Below are 19,039 nucleotides of genomic sequence, written 5' to 3'. Positions count from 1 at the left end.
TTTATACAATATTCACATGCCTATTTGTGACATAGGTCGTGTTTCAACTACAACTTGAAACGGTTAGACTGGAACAGAAATTGTCCCGTATAAAAGAGGCGGTGAGCTGGCAGAAACGTTCGCATGCCGGGCAAAATGCTTAGCGGTATTTCGCCTACCATTATGCTCTGAGTTCAAATTCCGCCAAGGTCGACTTTGCCTTTCATCCTTTCGGGGTCGATAAATTAAGTACCAGTTACGCACTGGGGGCGATGTAATCGACTTAATCCATTTGTCTGTCCTTGTTTGTCCCCTCTATGTTTAGCCCCTTGTGGGCAATAAAGAAATAAAAAATTGTCCTGTAATTGCTATTTGAATGGAAATTTTGTTTTCACAATAAAACGCATATTGCTAGGTTTGTACCACCCCCTTGAGACCCCACTACACTCTAGCTGAAAAGCATAGAATACTGCATAAGTAATATAAATGTCCTAAACTCAGTGGCAGCGTTAATGAAGATGTTAAGCATTAATTTAATGTGTTAAACTTATCTTTATTAATGTATATCGAATTATACATAGATATATACATGATTTACACAGATATAAGAGTTAGAACTTGTGATCAGACTGTGGACCTTTTTGGACATCTTTGTCCGCCACACTAATAAGTTTCCCATCTCCTGATCCATAGCAACAACTGCAACAACAATAATAATAATAATAATAATAATAATAATAATATAATAATAATAATAATAATATAATAATAATAATTGTGTACAGTGCTCAGGTGCACTACAACTCATCTAAAGTGTATATATAATCAGGTGTAGTTTCGGCGGATTTCGGAAAGCATGAGGGCCTTAAAGGATGCAGTGTCATGGCAGTCAACAACTGACGCAGGCAGTTTATTCCATGCTTTGCTAATAACTTTTTCAGATTTAGGAATAAAGTCAGCAGTTTTGAGAGAAGAAGCAACTCAAATGCATCGACCCCAGTACTTGACTGGTACTTTATTTTATTGACCCTGAAAGAATGCAAAGCAAAGATGACCTGAACAGGATTTGAACTCAGAACATATTCAGTACAAGTAACAACAAGAATATCAGCAGTAATAATGAATAGAAATTTTTTTTTTCAACATATAGGCGCAGGAGTGGCTGTGTGGTAAGTAGCTTGCTAACCAACCACATGGTTCCGGGTTCAGTCCCACTGCGTGGCATCTTGGGCAAGTGTCTTCTGCTATAGCCCCGGGCCGACCAATGCCTTGTGAGTGGATTTGGTAGACGGAAACTGAAAGAAGCCTGTCGTATATATGTATATATATATATAAGTGTGTGTATATATTTGTGTGTCTGTGTTTGTCCCCCCCCAACATCGCTTGACAACCGATACTGGTGTGTTTACGTCCCCGTCACTTAGCGGTTCGGCAAAAGAGACCGATAGAATAAGTACTGGGCTTACAAAGAATAAGTACCGGGGTCGTTTTGCTCGACTAAAGGTGGTGCTCCAGCATGGCCGCAGTCAAATGACTGAAACAAGTAAAAGGGTAAAGAGTAAAGAGTATATAACTACAAAAATAACAACAACTGGATGGAAAAGAAAACCGGTCAAGTAGCCTTACCAGGTTCAACGGTTTTCCCATGTGTCAATTGCGTCACATACTCTGGGGCATAAATGTGCCACTGTGACTTTTTTCCAATGCTTGCATGCTTTTTGCTCATGTATAGGTCTTCTTTTAAATTATCACATACTTCTTGGTACTTTGTTTTCATGGGAGGGCAGATCACTTCTTCTAAAGGGTAAGGGTTTTTGACAACTTTACAGTGCCACATCTTTTCAGTGAAGTAGCGTTCTGGATCACATGAAATACCGTAGTGTCTCCTGCGAAGACCTACATCTGTCTTGTAGTAGTCTTGGAATTTCTTTAATAAGCATGGTGTTTGTGGCTGGACAAATGATAAAAAAAGGCATATTAGTATTATAATATAGGTGACTTTACAGAACTTTCTAATTTTTGACTTCATATCAATGTTAGAAATCACTTTTATGAATTAGCCCTTAGTGACAAAATATAAAGAGAAAAACTGCTATTGTTGAGTTCAATCTTGCCAAGGTTAACAAAAAACACCAGTCAAGTAATGGGGTTATTAAAATCAAATGCCCACCCCTTCCATCTACCTCTAAAAGCTATTTCTGGTCTTGTGCCTTAACAGAATCATTAGATTGACAGACAAAATACCTCACAGAATTTTTTCAGTTCTTCACCTGTTGAAATTTCGGTCTTTCTAAATTTCAGTATGTGGTAAAGCAAAGCTTTTTGCTGAACCCTAATTATAATTATACTCATAATTATAAAAATTATTGTTTAAGTTTACCGATAATGGTCCTTTTAACATGCCGAAACTACTTGGTAGAATTATTAATAATTAATTAATTAATTAATTTTACCCTTTATTATTATTGATATATATATATATATATATAGATATCATATATATTATATACACAGTTAAATAAACATACATGCATGCACACACACACACACATACACATACAAATACTTTAACTGAAAATGATAGCTAGTCATGAAGTATGAAATAAAGGATTCTTCCTACCTGAGGTGGGTATTGGAGGCACTCCACCACCAAATCCTTTCGTTTCTTTGATTTTCTGCGAGTCTACAACAGGTGGAGATTGTATAGAGGAGCAGTGATCATTATACTAGCATTGTTATCGTCATCATCATCATCATCATCTTCATCGTCATCATCAATGTTATCATCATCATTATCATCATTATTGTCATCATCATAGCCACCACCACCACCACCACCACCACCATTATCATCATCGCCATCATCACCATCATAGGAACCATCACCATCACTACCAGTCTCCATCTTTCTCATTATTATGACCACCACCACCACCACTACCACCACCACCATCATCATCATTCGCCATCTTCCTCATCACCACCACCACCGCCATTGCCACCACCACTATCATGATCATTATCATAGCCATCCCCACCATCACCATCTTCCTCACCACATGTGAGAGGGACAGTCTTTCTTTTACCAAACTGCCACCATTATAAGCATCAACAATACCACCACAAGTACCCCTATCACGGCCACCACCACCACAACCACCACCACCACCACCATCACAACCACCTTCACAACTACCAACATCACCACTACCACCACAATCACCATCACAACCATCACCACAACCACCATCACCACCACCACTACAACCACCACCATCACCACCACCTTCACAACTATCACCACCACCACCACCACCACTACAACCACTACCATCACCACCATCACTACCACCACCACCATCACCACCATCACCACCACCACTACAACCATTACCATCACCACCATCACTACCACCACCACCATCACCACCATCACCACCACCACTACAACCATTACCATGACCACCTCCTTCACAACTACCACCCCCACCCCCACCATCACCACCACCACTACAACCACTACCATCACCACCATCACTACCACCACCACCATCACCACCATCACCACCACCACTACAACCACTACCATCACCACCATCACTACCACCACCACCATCACCACCACCACTACAACCATTACCATGACCACCTCCTTCACAACTACCACCCCCACCCCCACCATCACCACCACCACTACAACCACTACCATCGCCACCACCTTCACAACTACCACCACCACTACCACCACCACCACCACCACCACTACCACCACCACTACCACCACCACCACTGCTAAAAACACCCACAGTATTAAACACTGTGATATATATATACATCGTATAACACACTCAAGGCACTGGGGGTAAATAAGTGACAAACAGACAGAATGACAAGTTAGAACATAAGCAAATGGAACTTGGTTTTCTCCTACCGTTTTCTTAGGCGTGTCATCTGTCATAATCTTCTTGCAATCCACAATCTCATGGCTGACCTGAAATGAAGAAAACACCAAGCTGGCAGAATCAGTCAGAATCAAATAGATTTATATCTAATTGTATCACTGATCTGGTATTTACTTACCACCAACACCACCACCGCCACCACCATCACAGCTACCACTATTGCCACCACCCACCACAACTACCACCGTCAATACCATCACCACAACCATCACTGCAACTACTGCCACCATAATTACCACCACCATCACCACCACCACAACAATCACCAATACCAAAACTGCCACCATCACTACCACCACCGCAACTACCACCACCATCACTACCACCACCACAACTACCACCACTACCACCACCACAACCACAACTACCACCACCACAACCAACACTACCACCATCACCACCACAACTACTGCCACCACCACAACTACCCCCACCACCACAACTACCCCCACCACCACAACTACTGCCACCACAACTACCCCCACCACCACAACTACTGCCACCACCACAACTACCACTACCACCGCCACCACAACTACTACCACCACCACAACTACCACCACCACCACAACTACCACCACCACAACCACCACTACCACCACCACCACAACTACTACCACCACCACCACCACCAAAATCCCACTGCCACAACCACCACTATCACCACCACGATCACCACCCCATTACCATCATAACCCCCGCCACAACTACCACCATCATTACCATCCACAACAAAAGCAACTTCATCATAATGTTACAATAGCAAAAAGGTACGTCAAGTATCATATTAAAGTCACACAAAGAATATCTCACACATCATTTGATATGCTAATATCCCATATACTATATCTATAATAACGAACACGAAATTCTGTCAGTCCATCCATGACCCCTGTATGTCGGTCTGCATTTGCTCAACATGGACATTATATATCCTTTTTGAAATCAGGATGATATCAGAATTGAAAATTTGCCCTTCCCTTGGTTCTTGAATGTCCAGCATTGGGATCAGGTTTAGGGTTAGGGTTTGTTGTATGGTAATAGTTGAAGATTCAAATTCTAAAAGAACTCAAAAAAATGTAGCATTACTTTAAACTGAATTTAAAGTAATACTACATTTATTTCTTTATTGCTCAGAGGGGGATAAACATAGAGGGGGACAAGCAAAGATAGACAAAGGGATTAAGTCGAATATATCAACCCCAGTACATAAGACAGACGAAATACTGCTAAGCATTTCACCCGGCGTGCTAGCGTCTCTGCCAGCTCGCCGCTTTATGCAAACAATTAAATTATAATATTCTTTTCTACTCTAGGCACAAGGCCGAAATTTGGGGAAGGGGGCCAGTCGATTAGATTGACCCCTGTATGTAACTGGTACTTAATTTATCAACCCCGAAAAGATGAAAGGCAAAGTAGACCTCGACAGAATTTGAACTCAGAATGTAACAGCATACAAAATACCACTAAGCATATCACCTGGCATGCTAATGATTCTGCCAGTTCACCGCCCTAAAGTAAAACTATATTGGTAGGGTAATACTATATTGGTAGGGTACCAATAAATGCTTTATTATTATTGCTCTCCTTAGTTTGGGGCTGCAGACCCAATCAGCCCTCCATAGAAACCAACTTAAAAGTATGCACAGAGTGCAGCTTTTGGTTACATATAAATGTCATACACTATATCCCACATACTGTTTTACTCATTGTATAGTATACTAAAGTTATAATGATAAATTCTGTATTTTCTGGCATACAAGTTGAAATTTTTTCAAACCAAAATTTACAGCCAAGGTAAGGATTAATATTCACCAAAATGAATATGTATTCATTTGCTAATTAACTTGTATCCTAAACCATTCTGGTGCAAATTAAAAATAATTTTCTTCAAATCTTCAGACAATTCTTTTCTTTTTGGTGCCATTTTAATAACAATGAAGATTTTCACCATGGTACACAAATCAGAATTCCTGCAGATGAAATAACAATGACCAGTGCAAAAATGCTAGGAGAAATAATTTATTACAATTGAAATTATCAGCAATATCTGAATTTAGTAAGAAAAGTGGATTAAATATTGAATATAGCAAATTTCCTTTAGAGTGTACATATATTTGTAACGTTTGAATCTTACTATTTCATTCATATCTTTGAAAATGTTTATTGCTTTGTGTTTTAAATTTGTATAATGTTTGCATGTATAATATATTTTATTCAGTATAAATTTTGTTTGATTTCCTTTGATATTATCAGAGTAATGCCAATTTTACTGAAATTTTTTAGGGGTGTACATACTTCTGTGATATACTGTACATATGCATATATATATATATATACTACCATTTTAACATCCACTTTCTCATGCTCATATGGATTGGATAGAATTTGTTGAGGCAGGTTTTTTTATTTCCAGCTACCCTTCCTATTGTTAACCCTCTCCTATTTCCAAGTAAAATTTGTGTGTTTGTGTGTGTGTGTGTGTGTGTGTGTGTGTGTGTTTGAATCTCCTTTTCTGGACATTGCACAATAATTATAAATGAGCATCGCCATCAAACAAGCTTCTGTGAAATCATTTTCCAGCCTTGGGGAAATATTACCCTGCTTGAAAACAGGTGAGGATTGGTAACAGAAAGGGCATCCAGCCATAGAAAGTCTACCTCAATGAAATGTGTCTGACAAGCATGGAAAAGTGAAAGTTAAAACAATGATGATGATGATGATGATGATGATGATGGTGGTGGTGGTGGTGATGTTGCCAATGACAACGACAATGTTAGTGGAAATGAAACTTGGACTCGTACTGTTTGTTTTGGTAAGTCATCTTTTTTATTTTCGCAATATTCCTCCTTTTTGCTGACCTGAAATTAAAGAAACACCATTTTCAGTGCATCAGTCAGGATCAAATGCATTCATATCAAAGTCTGTCATTGTTGTTATATTTATCATGTTGTTATTACAAGATATTAGATCAAACATGGGGTTAGCAATTTTAAAACATAATCTCTCTTCCAAAATTTCAAAGAAATACAATCACAACTCTTAACCTTGTCTACTCATTAACCCTTTCGTTACCATATTTCTGTTGACACACATTGTCCTTGTTTCAATTAATTTTGGAGACAATAAGGAATTTGGTAAAATAACATTGTCATAACTAAGCTGAAATATAGAATATAAATTAAAAGGAAATTTTGAAGCAGAGTTTTAATTTAGACTACTTTAAAACAGAAGAAGTTTATGTTATGGAACCAAGAGTGGCCTTGGGTGGTTTCAAATAAAAAAAAAATTAACAGAGAAACTAATTCTCAAAAATATATCTCCAAATGCTCAGTTTCTGGTGATTTCTCAGCCCTACCATATATCTATCTCTATATATATAAACAGCAAAATGTCTGTGTGTGTGTATCCTTTATACAAATCCACAATTTTTCAGTTAGAGGGCTCGCACTTTCTATGGTCATTCAAAACCGTCCAAGGGTGGTCATGCACATCTTTACATTTCCCCAGTCACCCTGCAAAACCAATAAAAAAATCAATAGAAGTGACTTTTTTGTGAATTTTCTATCCAAAACCCCAATCAAAATGCCTGAAACTTGATACGCCAATTGAATGCCAGCTAGCTGTATGGGATTGGTTGGAGATTTGGACAGTACCCACGTGTATGTGCACACGCACGCAGCTGTATATGCATGCACTAGCACTATGACCAGGCGTTGCCTGGTCATAGTGCTAGTAATATATAAAACTGCATCTCAAAATGTAGGCTTTGGAGCTAGAAAATATATAAGCTCTGAACAGCTGGCAATCTTGTATATGGCACAACAAGTGTCCCATACATTGAAGTACACATTGAAGTTCATTTATTGGGGCTTGTGCAAAAGCTACACAAATATTCTAGATAAAATAAAGTCATTATTTAGTAAGGCCAAACAACAGCAACATCATCATCATCATTGTTTAATGTCCGCTTTCCATACTAGCCTGGGTTGGATGATTTGACTGAGTTCTGGCGAACCAGATGGCTGCACCAGACTCCAATCTGATCTGGCAGAGTTTCTACAGCTGGATGCTCTTCCTAACACCAACCACTCCAAGAGTGTAGTCGGTGCTTTTACGTGCCACCAGCACGGGGGCCAGTCAGGTGGTACTGGCAACGGCCACACTCAAATGGTGCTTTTTATGTGCCACCTGCACAGGAGCCAGTCCAGCATCGCTGGCAACGACCACACTCGAATGTTTTTTCACGTGTCACCCGGCACAAGTGCCAGTAAGGCGACACAGGTAATGATCACGCTCGAATGGTGCTTTTTACGTGCCACCGGTACATAGGCCAGCTTGTTGCTCTGGCAACGATCACACTCGTATGGTACTCTTAGCGCTCCACTAGCATAAGAGTACCATACGCTATGATGATAAGGACAACAATGATGACAAGGATAATGACAACGACGATGACAACAACAACAACAACAACAACAACAACAACAACAACAGCAGCAGCAGCAGCAACAACAACAACACTATATAAAAGCATACAGGGATGTAAGTATTAACATACTGTATAAACACAACAACTTTAATTAATCAAGACTAATTATCTCAGTTCAGCAAACCATGAAGGAACAGGTTCCAGATTATCTGGAATTTTTCTCTGTTTTCTTTTTTCTGTTTTACTGGATTATTCTGGAGGAAGGGAGAGTAGCCATAGTTAGTGTCTTTCTTCAGAGTGACCAATGGTTAATGTTTTTTCTCTAATTGTTGCAAGTCAATGACAAGTTCAGGAAAAACATGTGCAAGGAGGGAAATCTAGAGAACCAATGTTTTGTAGAGAAAAGACTATGCATAGCGGTTAGTGTAGGACCTAGGGAGAAATATGGAAATAATATATATAAACTAGTATCTTTACCCTTTGAATGGCAGATTGAGAAATTAATTTTTTGTAACTAAACACTTTCAAACTTCGGACACTGGTAGAATGTGTCATATAAAACATCTTTTACTCTTAGCGTTTTTGAGCAATGTTTATATTTACAAAGTTATTTCGTGTTAAAGTTGTCGTATTTCGGTAATTTCAACCAATCAATGACGTGCATTCAGCTGAATAAAATTGTCAACAACAACTTCCAGCGGTGTATATTTTGTTTGTCACTGATTGATTGGTTGAAATTACCAAAATACGACTACTTTAACACGAAATAACTTTGAAAATAGAAACTTTTCTCAACAACACTAAGAGTAAAAGATGTTTTATATGACACATTCTACCAGTGTCCGAAGTTTGAAAGTGTTTAGTTACAAAACATTAATTTCTTGACCTGCCGTTCAAAATGAAAAGATCCCTGGTATCCAATCTCAGGTGAGATTTATCCCTCATCTGCTTAACAAATGAAACTAGAGTTAAGCTGTTGCTTATTCTCTACTCTATACTCTTGGAAATGTATATATTTATGTTTTAATACATGCAAATTAAAATATCTAAAACTCCTCCATCATTTAACAAAGAACCAGTTAAGCATCACTCCAAACACCTCAATGACTTCCTTACTACACACAGTCTGTGCAATTAACAATGAGGGATATTTATCTCTTAGTAGTAAACAAAATTACTTTACTTAGCCCCTCTCTCTCTCATTACCAGCAACAACCATTACAACCTATTTCTTTATTGCCCACAAGGGGCTAAACACAGAGGGGACAAACAAGGACAGACATAGGTATTAAGTCGATTACATCGACCCCAGTGCGTAACTGGTACTTAATTTATCGACCCCGAAAGGATGAAAGGCAAAGTTGACCTCGGCAGAATTTGAACTCACAACGTAACGCAGACGAAATACCGCTAAGCATTTTGCCTGGCATGCTAACGTTTCTGCCAGCAACCATCAAAGTAAACATATTGTATACACACTCAAACTACAGAAATACTACACTAAAAGGGGTGGGGTGGGGGGAGTACAACATGCCCGGGTTGTAATAATCCATCTGTTTCATGTCAATCATTCTACTAACTCCTTATGTGCCATATTTCTGCTTAATTAGGGCTAAATAGCAACAATAATCATCATCATTTAACATCCATCTTTCATGCTGACATAGGTTGGATGGTTTGACAGGCCAGGCAGAAGACTGCACCAGACATTTGTGCCTGTTTTGGCACGGTTTTTATGGCTGGATGCCCTTCCTAAAATCAACCACCCAGCAGAGTGGATTGACTGCTTTTTACATGACATGAGCACAGGCAAGGTCAGTTTTTCTCATGGATTTTTCAACTGGGTGGATGCCCTTCCAAACACCATCCACTTTACAATATCAATATATTTCCATTGTCACACTTTACACAACACATTATACAACATTTGCTCTCAGCCCCTTAATATCAACATATTTCCACTGCTTAAAAGCATACCACAGCACATACATACCCACTGCTTGACAATATATTCTTAATGGTTGGCATTACTGCATGTAGCATTCTCTCGCTTCTACACAACACCCACCACAAAATATACCCACAGCCTAGCATTACTCCACCCAAGATATAATTGCCAGCACTCCACACTGCACATTTCCACTGTTTGACAACATACCACCCAATATATAGGGTGATTCAAAAGTCTCCATACATAGGAAAAATTTATTTTTTTATAACAGACAGTTTATAAAATCCCCTAGATCCTCTTGATTTCTATCTTTCTGTCTTCCACTATAGTTTCAGGCCGTCCAAAGCCTTGCGAATGAATTTGGTAGACGGAAAGGAATGGTGTATCGCTGAAACGTAAAAGACATAAAGCATTTGAAGGAACGCACCACCAACTCCTTTGCACACGTATCACCAGATGTGCTATTACATTTTCACAATGAGTGGGGTAAGCGTATTGCAATGTGTATTCGAAACAATGGTAACCATATAGAGCCTGTTAAATAAAAAGAAAAACTGATTCTTATAAAAAAGATAAATTGTTTCTATGTATGGCGACTTTTGAATCACCCTGTATATCTACTGCCTGATGACACCCCTGCTACTGGACTCTGCACAAATACTGCACTCTAAGTCCTTTGTGCAGAAAGATGCAGACATACTTAGGAAGCAAATGCTATGGCCTTCTCCTATCCAGTCAATTGTCCACTTCTGTACCATGTATCTTTTTCCTCAACAACAACAATAACATATCTATGCAACAATCATGTTACTCTTTATACAGAACTTTGCGGTTATCACTTTATGCGCAACACAGCTGACCACAGCAGAACACTGCACACCGCACAACTAATGTAAGAGAGCATTCCACACCACTGGCCGCTGTCAAACACTCTGCATGACTGACCACTACGGAGTCGTGTGAACAGAACTCTGTGATCCTAGATCATAAATGAGGCATTGTGCATTCTAAAAGCTGGATTTATACATTGTTCTGAAATTATGTGACTGGCTACCTCACCTGGCACCTGTGCCGGTGGCACGTAAAGAGCACCCACTACACTCACGGAGTGGTTGGCGTTAGGAAGAGCATCCAGCTGTAGAAACACTGCCAGATCAGACTGGAGCCTGGTGCAGCCTTCTGGCTTCCCAGATCCCCGGTCGAACCGTCCAACCCATGCTAGCATGGAGAATAGACATTAAACGATGATGATGATGATGATGAGAACAAACTGTATTACCATTACTATCACTGCCATCATCATCATCATCATCATTGTTATTATTATCATTATTATCATTATCTACCCTTATATCTATCATGGTGTTTATTCTTGCAGAGTTGACTGAGGTGGCATGATAGCAGCAGCAGCAACAATTACAGTGGTTACAAAATCAGCACTTGTTGCTTGAACTACCGAAAACATCTAAATGTCATTTAAAGTACATCCTATTGCCTTAAAAGCGGAGAGAAAATACATTAAATTATGTCATCCTAGATTTCGGTCTGAAATAAAAGAATGTCTTTGATCATAGGTCTGCTGAATCTGGACTGACCTAGGGCTAAAACAACAACAACAACAACAACAACATTAGCAGCAACAGCAGAAGAAGCAGTAGCAGCAACTGCTGTCAACTTTTCTTAACTAGCCACAATGAAATTTTGTTATCAAAAGACAAAGGTGGAGGACAAGTTAGAACAAGTAATTTATATTGGTATTTGTGGTTTAATTTCAACACAGTAAGTTTGAGAATATTTATATTTCCTTCTTAAGATGTAAAAATAGCAACCGAGATAGTTTTCTATCAACACATTACAACAGCTAGCACTAACAAAGGAAGTTCGTTCCACAAACACAACAAAACAATAGTCACTGCGTTCTGAAATCATATTTACACTGGTTTATTTGATATTCTTCTTGTTATGCTAATGTCTCTGGCTAGTTTCCAGCAACAAGGTATTACATATGAGTAATGAGGTAATAATGCCTGTAGCTTTTTTCAAGCTGTCCGAAGTTGAGATGGATTGGAACAAATGAAGTGACTTTGATGTGTTTAATAATCGGTTTTAATGATTTTAAGATTGACTTTGTTGGGTGGGGGAAAAAAAAAAAAACAAAGACATGGGGGGAGGTTAGAAAGAAAAAGAGCAATACAATTCTGGCAGTGGGTGGGGGGTGGGGTGCTTAGAAGACAGTGCAGAGTTAGGATGAAGAAAAGGCCGCCTTTGGGGTTGTTAAGTGCAGCCTTCTGCAAGAAGTCTGCATTTTGCGTTAAAAAATATATACATTTTTACTTATTGCTTAAAATTAGGATTTTTTCTTTAACACCTCTTTCAGATACAAACACACACACACACATACACGCACACACACACACATGCTCTCTCTCACTTTCTCCCCATTCCTCACCCTCTTGTACTATCCTATATCTCTCCCCACCCCATACACACTCAATAATACTATAAAAAGAGTCCACTAGAGTGGACGAAAGCGCTAATATATGATATATGATTTATAAAAACATGTAACATACTAATAAATATCTGTAAATATAAAACCATCCAGATTTCTGAGTACCTCATTTCTTCTAATGTGTGTGTGTGTGTGTGTGTGTTTGTCTGTGTTTGTCCCCCAACATCGCTAGACAACCGATGCTGGTGTGTTTACGTCCCCTGTAACTTAGTGGTTCGGCAGAAGAGACCGATAGAATAAGTACTAGGCTTACAAAGAATAAATCCTGGGGTCGATTTGCTCGACTAAAGGTGGTGCTCCAGCATGGCCACAGTCAAATGACTGAAACAAGCAAAGGAGTAAAGAGTGGTGTACTGGAAAAGAGCCTCATCATTTTTCTGAATATCTTAACTCTGAGCGAATCAAAAAGTCACGATCATGAGGATATAACAAACTGCAAATAGGAATTATAAACATTATTTACATTTGACGGATATTTGTCCTCATCTTGTTTGTTGTTAACACAGCGTTTCAGCTGATATACCCTCCAGCCTTCATCAGGTGTCTTGGGGAAATTTTGAACCTGGGTTCTCATTCCTAAGGTATTTTTCGATGTCATTATTATTATTATTATTATTATTATTATTATTATTATTCAGGTCACTGCCTGGAATTGAACTCAGAATCTCGGGGTTAGTAGCCCGTGCTCTTAAAAACTTCGCCATATGCCCGTGGGCATTATAAACGCCTTTGATTTAGCTTTGAAATGATGCCAATTAAATTACATGTTGAGCAGCAGCAGCAGCAGAAAAAAAGATGCCTGGATCACCTCAAATGCATGATCAAAATATGGCTGCAAAGTATGTGAAGTATAAAGATGGCACAGTTATATCTCCCTGCAAAGCACCATTGTCCCAGGGGACACATGTGGAAAGAGCGTCATTCAAGATAAAGTAAACCTTCATATTAGTTTGTGATTGGAGAAACTTGTCCAAAATTTTGGTGCAGTCTCAGGACTCTCTTTTATATGCATCTCTCTATCTCTCTCCTTCTCCCTTTCCCCCTTCTCTCTCTCTCTCTCTCTCTCTACACACACACACATATTGGGTTGGCAGCTAAGTTCCTGCCATTTTTTAAAATTTAAATTTTTTAAAAGGCTTAATAAAAAAATAACAGCTAATTAATAATGTATTCACCCTTGTTTACAACTTCTTCTCAATGTTCAACAAGATTTTCAATACCTCGTTGGTAGAAATCACCCGATTTCGACTTAAAAAATTGATCCAACCAAGCTCTCAATTCTGCATCAGTATTGAACGAAACTCCACGCATAGCATTTGAAAGAGATCGAAAGAGGTGGAAATCTATTGGTGCCAAATCAGGAGAGTATGACAGGTGTGACAGCACTTCCCAGCCATGCATTTGAATGGCTTCCTTGGTCATATTGGTGATATGAGGGTGGGCGTTGTCATGCAGCAGAAGATCTCCATGCTGTCGATTAGGTCTTTTCTCTTGAATAGCCGTGTTGAGTCATTCCATCTATTGAACATAGAGTTCTGCATTGACCATTTAGTTCCGTTCAAGCAATTCGTAATGGATAATCCCTTCCCAGTACCACCATACGCACAACATCGCTTTACGCAGATCTTGTTTCACGTGTGGTGTCACTTGTTTACTGGAGCTAAGTCATTCCTTACGCTGCTTCATATTGATTTACAGACACCATTTTTTGTCGCCAGTAACAATTCGGTAAGGAAATCATTGCTTGTGTCCATGAGTTAAGCGGTGATGAGCAAGCAAACCAGCTGAGATTGTGGCTTGTTGATTTTTGTTGTTGTTACTTAAAGCATGCGGAACCCATGCTCCATACTTCTGAACCTTTCCCATTGAGTGAAGATGCTTCTCTATAGCAGTGTAGGAGTATTCCATTTTCTCTGCCAGTTCCCTTGTCGTTTGATGAGAATTTTCATGCAAAAGTTGGTTTAATCACTCTTCATCGAACTCAATTGGACGTCCAGAATGAGGTGCGTCTTTGAGGTCAAAATTTCCATTTTTGAACTTGGCATAGCAATCACGAGTGATTCTCTCAGCTATGGCACCCTTTCCATACACAGCACAAATGTTGCAAGCAGCTTTTGCGGCCTTAGAACCTTGATTAAAAGCAAAAAGAAGGAGGCGTTGAAAATGCTCATTTTTCTTAACTTGACATTCCATTTTAATGATCTGAAAATAAACAAAAATTAACTAAAATTAACTAGAAAAAAAAAACAAAATAGATTCCAAAATGATTCAAAAATAGAATTCTTGAAAAAAATAGATCCCAAAATTTAAAAATGCAATAAATTCCAAAATTTAAAAGAACGACAGGAACTTGTACTGTCTTACATTCCTCCCCATCACAACGAGAAACTATAAAATGATTAAAATCCCCAGCAAAGGATTTCATTTGAAAACCCCACTAGAATGGGAGAAAGCGGTAATGAACTAAATGATATGATATATATGTAAAAAATGTAATATATAAATAAATATCTGTAAATACAAACCATCCGATCTTCTGATTACCTCATTTCTTCTAATATATATATATATATATATATATACATACACACATATATATTCTTTTATTCTTTCACTTGTTTCAGTCATTTGACTGTGGCCATGCTGGAGCACCACCTTTAGTTGAGCAAATTGAACCCAGGACTTATTCTTTGTAAGCCTAGTACTTATTCTATCAGTCTCTTTTGCCAAACGACTAAGTTACAGGGACATAAACACACCAGAATCGGTTGTCAAGTGTGGGGCACAAACACAGACACACAAACATATAGATGCACATACATATATATATATATACAAAGGAAGGTTTGAAAATGCAATTTTAAAGATGTTTATTTACTTTACCAGTTTCACTCTTTAGAAAAAGACTGTCAAAAGTTACATGTAAAAGTTTGGTTGTCACAAAATGCTACAATACATATATACAGTCTTTGGTAACAAGGACATGTTAAGGACATAAAAAAGTTTAACAAGTTCATTAAAATATTGGACACAAAAGATTCCAACATCAATATACATTCTCAAGAAAATGTTAAAGATAGTTTCCAGAAGGAATTATTAAAAAGTTCAGTAGAATATTGGTATTGCATCTGTATATTCATACATGCACAGAATATTGGTTGTCACAAAATACTACAATACATATATATACATTCTTTGGTGACAAGAACATGTTAAGGACATAAAAAAGTTTAACAAGTTCATTAAAATATTGGGCACAAAAGATTACAACATATATATACATTCTCAAGGCAATGTTAAAGATAGTGTAAGCTTCTGCATTTCTTGGATTGTGTGTTGAGAGATAGGGGAGGCTATTTACTGTACTGTGGAGGCCGGCCATGATAACTGAATTTCCGCGAAGTAGGGACACCATCATCATCATCATCATCGTTTAACGTCCGCTTTCCATACTAGCATGGGTTGGACGATTTTGACTGAGGGCTGGCAAGCCAGATGGCTGCACCAGACTCCAATCTTGATCTGGCAGAGTTTCTACAGCTGGATGCCCTTCCTAACGCCAACCACTCTGAGAGTGTAGTGGGTGCTTTTTACATGCCACCAGCACGGGGGCCAGTCAGGTGGTACACCCTCCCTGTACTGTTAACAACCCACCCATTACAGTAGTCTATTAATAACAAGGACAACTGTTAAGCAATAACACTTTAGATTTTAAAAAATAAATATTGTTACTGTACTCAACATGAAAGAAGTTGAAAAGTAATTTGAATGATGATGGTGATAAATTTGCTGTACAGTGGAAATGATGATGATGAAGCTGATGGTGGTGCCCTTTCCTGGGACACCTCTTCCACTTCTTCCGAAGGTGCAACCGTAGTAGTAGCAGCAGGAACTGGCATTTTTTTTGCGAGGCTGCAAAAACATTGTGATAGGAAGTTGCTGCCGCTGCTTCTTTTTCCGTTCAAAGAGCATCTTGTAGGGATTCATGACATCGTCGACCTTGTTGCAAAATTGCACAGAACGAACCATATAGTCGTCCCATTCCTGTGACCCCTCTTTCAATTCTTTAGCCAAGTTGCAGAGCTTGGCCAGCCGTTCCAAAGTCAAGCCAGTTTGGTTGACAATTTCTTCCCTTTCTTGCTACGTTTCTTCTTCTTCTTCTTTTTTTTTAAATCGTAGACTCATCGTAGACGCGCACTAATACCCAGAAGGGCTCGATACGAATCACGACTATAAGATACCCGCTTTTGGTTACACTGCACCGCAAAATGTGGGAGTAGTTAGGAATCTAAATCGTAGGAGACAGACACACAACTTCACTTTTATATATAAAGATATTTTAATGGATTTAATGAAAAATTTTAGGTGTTCATATATATGTATTTTTAAAATCCGCAAACTTGTGAATCCGCGATAGTTGAACCGCGAAGTAGCGAGGGATCACTGTATGTTCCTATCATCACCCTTTCCCTCATATTTCCCTTTTAGTTGTCTTGTCAGTTGTAAGGTGACATCACTAGTGCTGGTGCCATGAAAAGAAGGAGAGGGAAAAAAAAAAAAGCTCCCAGTTCACTCTGTAAAGTGTTTGCTATTTGAGAGGGCATCGTGCTGCAGAAATCTTGCTAAAACTGTGACGACTATCTTCCAATTCATTGGATCCTGTAAAACCATCCAACCCATGGAAGACAAATGCAAAATGATGATGAGGAGTGGCTGTGTGGTAAGTAGCTTGCTAACCAACCACATGGTTCCGGGTTCAGTCCCACTGCATGGCATCTTGGGCAAGTGTCTTCTGCTATAGCCCCGGGCCGACCAATGCCTTGTGAGTGGATTTGGTAGACGGAAACTGAAAGAAGCCTGTCGTATATATGTATATATATATATAAGTGTGTATATGTGTTTGTGTGTCTATGTTTGTCCCCCTAGCATTGATGACAACCGATGCTGGTGTGTTTACGTCCCCGTCACTTAGCGGTTCGGCAAAAGAGACCGATAGAATAAGTACTGGGCTTACAAAGAATAAGTCCCGGGGTCGATTTGCTCGACCAAAGGCAGTGCTCCAGCATGGCCGCAGTCAAATGACTGAAACAAGTAAAAGAGTAAAGAGTAAAAGAGATGATGATGACAATGATATCTATATGTTATGTTTGTTATATAAGTGTTATGTACACACACACACACACACACACATATGTAATCCTAAAAATGTATTTGTAGTTTGACATATCATTGGTTTCATATCTAATTAGCTGACACAGTAATAACCATAGGCAAAGCGGTAAAGCTTTAATGAAAATTGCTCGTTAAAAACAACTTGATGGCTGTACCTTTCATAGACTGACAACTTCTAGACAGATCTTTGTGAGTACAAGTGTGTGGTGGGGTAGATGGGTGGTGGTGGGGGGGGGGGGAGAAAAGGAATAAAATGAGAGAGCGGGAGTGATTGATAAAGAAAGAAAGAAAGAAAGAGAGGAGGATGAAATGATTAGTAGGCCACTGTGATGATAGTGGTGGGGGTGACTTTCAACTTACAAAAACATTCTGTCAATTATGCCTAGACACACATATACAAATAAACTCTCTCTCTCTCTCTCTTTCATACACACACACACAGTCAGAAATACGAATATACAATCAATTATGCCTAGACACATATGTAAATATATTGGAAGATATAAATATACTGGCACACATGTTCATGAGAGTATATTTGCACTTCAGTGCATGCACACACACACACACAAACACACATATGCGTGTGCACACTATTCTTACATGTATCAGTTGTGATGTTACTCAAAAACCTGGATATTTACATATGAATCATCAGAGCAATGACTTCCTGACAATTCAAGAATTTTAATTTACACTGACTGATTATGAAATACTCGCCAGTCATACAGTGCTCCCACTGTTTGCAATCCTCTATTCATTCCATCACATATTGCCTATTTATTGTTGCGTTTAGAGATAGTTAAATGCTGTGGCTACAAATAGTTATTTCGTAGTACAGCAATCTGAAGATTCAGTCCATGTTTTTTTATAACGTGACCTCTTCCCACTGAACTATAACCCTTGACATACCGTTCTTTAACTCTTTGCCGACCCTGTGCATCACGTGATACACTGGATCTTTTCCTTTTGAACGGCACACGTCAACACAATCGTTATCCTTAAATTAATTTAACAATTAAGAAAAAAAA

At 38.8% G+C, this 19,039-nt stretch overlaps 1 protein-coding gene across 1 annotated transcript in view; it reads right to left on the bottom strand.

The window, feature by feature from the left end:
- Positions 1 to 19,039, bottom strand: part of LOC115215799 (EF-hand domain-containing family member B-like) — a 44,805-nt gene that overhangs the window by 23,158 nt on the left and 2,608 nt on the right. Inside the window, exons 2-4 of the mRNA XM_036505807.1 lie at positions 3,911 to 3,970; positions 2,600 to 2,662; positions 1,606 to 1,930 (exon numbers count right to left, since the gene is read on the bottom strand). Of these exons, the coding sequence (XP_036361700.1) occupies positions 1,606 to 1,930; positions 2,600 to 2,662; positions 3,911 to 3,970 (448 nt within the window). The remainder of the gene's footprint in view (positions 1 to 1,605; positions 1,931 to 2,599; positions 2,663 to 3,910; positions 3,971 to 19,039) is intronic.

This window comes from Octopus sinensis, linkage group LG9 (genome assembly GCF_006345805.1).
Source record: "Octopus sinensis linkage group LG9, ASM634580v1, whole genome shotgun sequence".
NCBI lineage: Eukaryota > Metazoa > Mollusca > Cephalopoda > Octopoda > Octopodidae > Octopus > Octopus sinensis.
Note: the sequence above shows the minus strand (reverse complement) of the source record. Positions and strands in the feature narration are given on the sequence as shown.